Genomic DNA, 8,578 nt, shown 5'->3' with positions numbered 1-8,578 from the left:
TTTTGTTGATTTTGTGCTTGGTGAAGATTATCTTTAAGGGCATTCATGATATCTGTGTTTTGCTGGAGGAAGTCTTTTGCACCTGGTACATGACTTTCCGATCGTATGAAATCCCCAAAGGATGTTGCTTCATACCCGTAGAGGGCTTTAAAGGGACTCATTCGGATTGACATATGATGGGTTGTGTTGTAACAATACTCCCCAAGATGCAGCCATTTGACCCAAGCATTCTGCTGACCTAAAACATAATTCCTTAGATAACCTTCTATCCATTTGTTTACGATTTCTGTTTGCCCATCGGTCTGTGGATGATAACTGGTACTTGGAGTTAACTCTGTCCCTACTAGTTTAAATAGTTCTTGCCAAAATATGCTAAGAAATCGTCTATCTCTGTCACTCACAATATTTTTGGGTAAACCGTGTAGCTTGAAGATTTCTTTAAAGAAGATGTCGGCTACGTGAGATGCTCCAAAACTTGAAGGAATGGCCATAAAATGTGCATATTTTGTTAATCTGTCTACTACTACAAAAATGCAGTCTTTATTCTGTACCTTTGGAAGTCCTGTTATGAAGTCCATAGATATACTCTCCCACTTTTGATTTGGGATTGGTAGTGGTTGGAGTAATCCTGAAGGGAAAGTGTGTTCTTCTTTATTTCTTTGACACACCATGCATTCTTGGGTGTGTTTCAGTACATCTTCCTTTAACCCTTTCCATGAAAACCTTTCTCTGATATGTTTGTAGGTTTTATAATACCCTTGATGACCTGCTAAGGGCAGGTCATGATAAGTCCTTATAATGTCTTTTTTCATATTTGACCCTGATGGAACATAGATTCTGTTTTTGTAGAGAATGAGGTCATCAATTACCCGGTAATTTTCATCTATTTCTTTTCCCTCTAGGATGTTGCTAGAGAATTTGCTTTGGCATATTCGGTACTTAGAGCTGTCTTCCAATCTATAGACAGGACTGATAAAGACCCCAAGTAAGGTTTCCTTGAAAGAGCATCTGCCACAACATTATATTTCCCTTTCATATATTCTATGTCGAAATTATATGCCTGAAGTTTACTCACCCATTTTTGTTGTCTATCGTTCAAATCTTTTTGATTGAGAAAGAACTTCAAACTGTTATGATCAGTTTTAACTATAAACTTCCCACATATCAGGTATTGTCTGAACTTCTCTAATGCATGCATAATAGCTAGCATTTCTTTATCATAAACTGAATAGGTTCTTTCTGTGTCTCTAAGTTTCCTGCTTTCAAAGGCTATGGGATGTTTCTTTTGCATTAAGACAGCTCCAATGCCTTCTCCTGAGGCATCACAATAAAGCTCAAAAGGTGCTGAAAAGTCCGGAATTGCTAAAACCGGGCAAGAGCTCATTACTTCTTTAAGTTTTTCAAATGCGGATTGGGCTTCTTCTGACCATAAGAATGCTCCCTTCTTAGTTAAATTTGTTAAGGGAGAAGTTAGCTTTGAAAATCCTTTAACAAATCTTCTATAGTAACTACATAAACCTAGGAAACCTCTGAGGTGAGTGAGGGTTCGGGGCTTTGGCCAATTTTTGATGGCTTCAATTTTTTCTTCATCCACCTTAACTCCATGGGTGCTGATCTTATGACCAAGATACAAAATTTCTTCCATCCCAAACTCACATTTTGACATTTTGGCAAAAAGAGAATGTTGTTCAAGTAGGCCCAATATTTCATCTATGTGCCTCAAGTGTGCTTCCCAAGTTTTGCTGTAAATCAATATATCATCAAAAAATACTAACAGGAACTTCCTCAACTATCCCCCGAAGATGTGATTCATGCATGACTAGAAGGTGGCAGGGGCATTTGTAAGGCCAAATGGAAGGACCAAAAACTCAAAGTGGCCATAGTGGCATCGAAAAGTTGTTTTGGGAACATCTTCCTTCCTCACTCTTATCTGATGGTATCCCGATCTCAAATCTATTTTTGAAAAGTATACTGCTCCATGTAATTCATCTATAAGTTCGTCCACCCTAGGGATAGGGTATCGGTTCTTTATAGTCTTCTTATTGAGTGCTCTATAATCAATGCACATCCGCATAGTCCCATCCTTCTTTTTCACCAATACAACAGAGGAGGCGAAAGGACTGGAGCTAGGTTGAATGTGCCCCATTTCTAGAAGCTCTTTGATAGCTTTCTCAATTTCTTCCTTATAGCCCCTTGGATGGCGATAAGGGGTGGTGATTACTGGTTTTGCACCTTCTTCAAGTTCAATAGTGTGTTCAAATCCTCTCTTGGGTGGCAGTCCTTTTGGGATATCCTCAAACACTTTTTTATGTTTTTTAATAATGGGTTTAATATCAACATGAATGGCTTCCCCTTGGTTTGAATTTTTGTCTAGTACCATGCATTGGGCAGCCCACTCTCCTTGGCTACGTCTAAAAATCCTTTCCAGCTTTTTGGAAGTTACCATTCTGGTTGTGCCATCATGCAACCCTTGGATTAGTACTTCCTGTCCATTTTGAGTGAAACCTAACTCCAATTTGGGGTGATCAAGGTAGAATCTTCCCAAGGAATGTATCCACGGAATTCCTAGGATTACATCTGAATCCCCTAACTCTACCACATAAAAATCTTCTTTGGTAGGGTGTTTCCCTAATGTTATGTTTAATTGAGGAATCTTTTTGTTACATGAGGAAGTGGATCCGTCTGCAAGAGCTACTTGGAAACCCTTAAACTCTTGTGTTGTCAGCTTCAATCTTTTTACCAAACTTTTATCAATAAAGTTGTGGGTAGCCCCGCTATCCAGGAGCGCAATTACTCTTTGCCCTTTGATCAAACTTTTGATTCTGAATGGATGGTGTTTTGAAGCTACGGAAATTGCGGCTAATGATACTTGCACATCTTCAGAAATTTTTTCTCTTTTGCTTGGGGGTTCATTGAGTTCTTCTTCTTCATCACTAGATAAGGCTTCCAAGTTGTGGGCTTGGCTCTTCCTCCCACATATATGACCCGGTTGCCACTTTTCTTTGCACTTAAAGAATAGCCTTTTTTTCTTAAGCATATCTATTTCATTTCCTTCTTTGCAACTGTGACCATATTCCCATTTCTCATGACAATGGTAACATACATTCTTTCTTTTACTCTCTTCCCTTTCTTTAAAGGTGTTTCCCTTCCTAGGCCATTCTTTAGTATGTGTATTTTTAGTGAATGTTTTGGAGGGTTTCTCCCAAGTTGAAGTGTCTTCTAGGCCCAATGCTTTATCTATGGCATCGTCTAGAGTAGGAGGTTTTAATGCTCTCATCAATCCTTTAATGGAGTCTTTGAGTCCCTCCACAAAAAGATAGGTGAGCCTGTCCTCATCCACTCCTGAGACCCTTACGCAAATTTTTTGAAATTCAGTGATGTATTCCTCCACTGTTCCCCTTTGTCTTAAGAGGGTTAATTCTTTAAAATCTTTTTGTGGGTGTTTCCTCTCAAATCTCTTAATGAGTTTCTGAGTGAACTCGTCATAAGTAGTTATACCATCATGACCTTGTGTGAGGGTGCCATGATACCACCACTCATGGGCTAAACCTTCTAGGTGTAAAATGGCAAATTGAACTGCATCATTTTCTGTCATGGGGCTGAGATTTAAGTATGTATTAAGTTTTTGTATCCATGCTTGGGCTGATATTTTTCCGGAGCCATCAAAGTTAGGTATTGATAGTTTATTTACTTTGTGTTTTAGATCCCTGTTGAATGGTTTTCTCCTAGGGGTCTCATTTTTCTTTGCTTCACAAAACTCCCTAAAAGATACAATCTCTCTTACTTCTGACCCTAATTTAGCATAGGCCATGGCTATTTCTTCTGTATTATTCATGGAGGAGTTATTTGTTTCTTCCCTATTATTTCCCTCTCTAGGTAGGAAATTGGGTTTTTGTATTCTGGAGCTGGAAGATGTATTATGAGTGCTTTCAGAATGATTAGAATTTTCTTCTCTGCCATTGGAATGATTTCTAAGAGTGTTCATGGTAGTATTCATATCTTGTAAGGCTTGAAGCAAAGCCTGACTTGTTTTTTCATTTTGCTCCATTAGAGCTTGAGTTTTTCTATCATTGTTTTCCATGAATGTTCTAAGTTCATTTTCCAATGGTTCACCCATGTGGTTACTACTTCCTCTGGTTCTCCTTTGATAAGTTTGCATTAACAACCCTTAACAAGATGGCAGAATCAGGCTCTGATACCAATTGTAATGTCCCAACTTCGCAAATCTAAGAAAACACGTAAACAATGATTTTTTAATGATTGATTAACTCATCTAAGGTATAATTTGTCTAAAATTCATTTGATTAGATATCAATAAGTCAACTACATGTTTAATGCCTAGTGGAATAAAAGGGATAAGCTACCTTAGGATGCCCGTAGTGCTTATCAGGCCCAAGGACGGTACATACCCCCTTGGCCCTCCTGCTAGAAGCCCTTTTGTCAACTGCAGTGGGTGGGCTACCTGACAGAGGCCTAGTTCCTGGCTTATCAGGCCCAAGGACGGTACATACCCCCTTGGCCCTCCTGCTAGAAGCCCTTTGTCAACTGCAGTGGGTGGGCTACCTGACAGAGGCCTAGTTCCTGCTATCCCTGTTGCCCAATTCCTCATCTACCCCACTAGGTTTTAAATATGTAATTGTTTTATTCATATTATTCATAATTTAATAGTAATGCATATTATATCTATTAACCCTTAATTACATCAGGATGTTATTTCCTTAGTCAAGATTTGTGGTTTATTAATTAGTTCAATTTATTAAACTATTTACTAACTTGTTCATTCCTGATGATTTATTCATATTGTGCAATATATATACGTATATATATATACATGTATATACATGTATATATATATATATATATATTTATTATTTTATATTACTATATTATTTATCTACCTTTAATATAACATACAATGCATTTAATGAAAGAACCTTATACTATTATTTCACATTAACAATTTATATACTATCTATCGAAATTACTATATTTAATATCACTTTTACTATGAAATATATTTAAAGGTTTTCGGACTTACCTGTTGCCTGCGCGCAATCCCTTCTGCCCGAAATACCCTCGTCCCTGTGTCTGCCTGCGTTCCTCTTTTTTTCCTTCCTGTGTTTTTGTCTTCCTTTCGTTCTATATTCCCTTCGTATTTTTTCCTGCGTTTCTCCTCCTTTTCCCCTTGCCCCCGCTAGCGTCCAGTCTTTATACCCATGTGCGGGGACCCGACCATGGGTCGTGGCTTTTTGCGGGAGGGGTGACCAGGGGTCGTGGCTCCTGGTTCTACCCGCTACGTTCGTCCGGCGTTTTAAAACAATGCGCCGTTTCACCCGACGCTTCCTCCTTACGCACAACAAGTTAACGTCTATGGCTTATGTAAATTAAGCATCGAAAATATACTTTGCATTTGATTTGTTTTTACAATGTATTTTTAAACGTTTTATAATATATTAAGTTTATATTTATTTAGTTGTATTTTTTAAAATGTTTTATAATGCATTAAGTTTATATTTATTTATTGATAATTATGTATTAATATTTATTTATTAATTAATCAACATTTTAACATTATTATTATATTAATATAAAATAAGGAATCATTTTCAAAAAAATATAATTGTTTTATTTATTTATTTTTTTATAATTTACAAAAATATGGGGTTATGATAGAGGCAAGATACACCAAGCCCCTAGTGGACTTTAGGATCTCACAACTTCAATGACAAGGTGAAAGGGAAGATCATGAGAGAGAAAGAGAGAACCATGACTAAAAATAGTAAGGTTCTCTTACTATGAGTCATGAAAAGAAAAATACCAAAATTTACAAAGAAAAAGCTAAGTAACTTTAAGTATCAAGATATGCAAGAGAGAGAATCATTGAGCAGAGTGTATGCCCCCATGTTAAAGCGATTGTGTACACCTTGTTGGGAAAAATTGCTTTAAGGTAGGATACACCCAAAAAGACAAGCACATTATCACAATAATTTAGCCCCCAAGAGAGGAAAAATCAAAGGATAATGATCACAAAACACAAAACACCAAGTGGTTTCACCTAACTTTGGAGTCAATATGTTTTTTATGATAGCTCATGTATATCATGTATATATCTATGCATAGAATTGTCCTCATCCCCCAAGAAAAAGAAACCACCATGGAAGAAGGGAATACATGTGTCTTTGAGTCAACATGGGAGAGACCAAAATAGATCCCAATGCTTTGCATTGTCCTCAAGTAGACAACACTAGGGACAACAAATAGAAGAATGGAAAGACAAATAGAAGAATGTCACAAATAAGAAAGAGAAGAGAGGGAGAGAGAATCTACGATGCTAATTATGCTGATCAAGCACCTTATCCACCTCTCGATATTGCTCATCATTATTTCGGGAAGGTGGACAATATACAAGAGGAGCCACATCGAGCACCGTAGATGGAGATATCACAAGTTCCAAACAAGGACCATGCTCTAATGATGAGTCACTTTGTCTATTACTAGGAGCTAGGATTAATGCTTTTGAAAATTGTTTAGAGAAATCATTGTCAACATAAACATATTCATATTCATCATTAGAAATATTAGGATCAACATTTTCATCATCAACAACATTCTCACCTATTTCTTCACTAAGATCAATAAAAAGAGGAGCTCTAATAGGAATAGAACTTGAACCATCATTTTGCGCCTTGGAGAATTAGGTTGAACATCCTCATTAGAAGAAAATTATGTCAACAATAGGTGTTTTAGGAGAATAAATGGTTTGGGAAGCAAGTTCATGAGCTCTAGCACAACAGTTTCATTTAGTTTTAGCTGAAGGTTGTGAAGGTTTAGATTCATCAGGTATAGGCTTGTTTTCTTTTTTTTAAGGATGCATAGGAGAAGGTCTTTTAGGTTGAACAATAGGAGAGGTTACACTTTTCTTTGTAAGATGTAGGAGGCAAAACCACACCATATAAAGGAGGAATGGGAGGTTTAGGAAGGAGACTGGGTCCATCATGAGGAGGAGAAATAGGTCTACCCTTAGGAGGAATTTCTTGATAGTTGGGAGGAGGAGCATTTCCATCCTTGGGAGGAAGAGTGGACTCATCCATAGGAGGAGGAATGGATTCTTCCTTAGGAAATAGAATATCCCTTTCCTTAGGAGGAAAGATAGTCTTATCCTTAGGAGAAGTAATAGGTTCCTCTTTGGGAAGAAGATTATTTCTTTCCTTCGGAGAAAGAATAATCTTGTCCTCAAGAAGAAGTATATGATCATCAAGAGGAAGGATAATTGTTGGATGTCTAGGTTTACTCAATGACAAAATCATCTCATTTTTCCATTTTTGATATGATTTAAAGAGAGCATCACTTCTAGATTGAAGAGGTTGGAATTGTTCAAACCAAAAATAATCAAGACAAACATCTCCATGTCTCACCGTAGGTTGACATATGCTATGATTAACAGTTATGATTTCATCATTATTAGGAAATTTCAAACACTTATGAATAGTAAACGTGATCGCTTTCATGGAAGAGAGCCAAGGATGTCCCAACTTCACACGAAACTGATTGGATGTAGGAATGATAGCAAATTTAACATCTAAGCATTTAGAGACAACATCAATAGGAAGTGTGATAGAACCAATAGCAGGACACGAGAAACCATTAAAAACTTTAACTACCATGTCAGTATCATCATATGTCACTTGATACAATTGCAAAGTATAAATAAATTCTTCAGTTATCACATTAACCATGCAAGTTGGATCAATAAGCACTCCTCAAGAAGGTATGCCTTTGATTTTCGCAGTTATATATAATGGGCCATCAAATGCTTTAATAGTCTCACTAGGATCAAATGTAATGCACAAGTCCTTAGGAGGTTCTTTTTGATCTATAAGGTTCACCACATTATTAGACTCAAGGCTAACACCATTGGGAGAGAAGGCAAGATGATCAGTGTTGATCACATTAGTGGAATGGGAAGGTATAGGATTAGTGAAAATTTAAAGGTTTTGATTAGGAGGAGATACTAATTTATTTCCTTTATTACTCACACCAGCCATAGATATGGTATTGTTATCAATCAAGTCTTGAATCTTACTTCTCAAAGAATAACACTTTTCAGTGTCATGACCAGGTTGATGATGGTATTAACAAAAAGCTTTATAATCAAAGTAAGGTGAGGATGTCTTAGATGGATCAATTTGTTTGATAGGGGGAAGTTTCAACACATTCCTTTGTAACAATTGAGACATAATACTATGCAAAAATTCATTAAGAGGAGTGAATTATTTTCTAAAGTATTTGGACAAAGGAGACACACCTGTTGCGACTACTACTTGAGTGTTGTTGTTGCCATTGAATTTAATGAATCCCTTTTTCAGTTTGAACTTCGGAAAAGGTTGTTGATCACTTTCATTTTTATCATTTGGGGCCATTGAAGAGGATTATTCCAATTGAATCACGATAAGATGATAGTTGTGAAGTACTGCGCACAACTGCGTAAGGGAAGCAAACTCAGAAAAGAGAAGTTTATCCCTAATATCTTTTTGTAAATTAGCAATGAAAATATTTTGAATATCTTGATCAGGCACAA

General features: G+C 36.8%; 1 protein-coding gene across 1 annotated transcript; it reads right to left on the bottom strand.

The window, feature by feature from the left end:
• Positions 1–1,819: 1,819 nt before the first annotated feature.
• On the bottom strand, positions 1,820–4,117 carry LOC131857619 (uncharacterized). Its single transcript, XM_059210305.1, has one exon. It carries the CDS (start codon positions 4,115–4,117, stop codon positions 1,820–1,822), a length of 2,298 nt encoding a protein of 765 aa, XP_059066288.1.
• Between the last annotated feature and the right edge of the window lie 4,461 nt (positions 4,118–8,578).

This window comes from Cryptomeria japonica, chromosome 8, assembly GCF_030272615.1.
Source record: "Cryptomeria japonica chromosome 8, Sugi_1.0, whole genome shotgun sequence".
In the NCBI taxonomy this organism is placed as follows: Eukaryota; Viridiplantae; Streptophyta; class Pinopsida; order Cupressales; family Cupressaceae; genus Cryptomeria; species Cryptomeria japonica.
This window is presented reverse-complemented; position numbering and strand designations above follow the sequence as displayed.

Bases quoted from the DNA above. Each gene is read 5' to 3' on its own strand.
- LOC131857619 (XM_059210305.1), bottom strand. From the start codon at position 4,117: ATGGGTGAACCATTGGAAAATGAACTTAGAACATTCATGGAAAACAAT.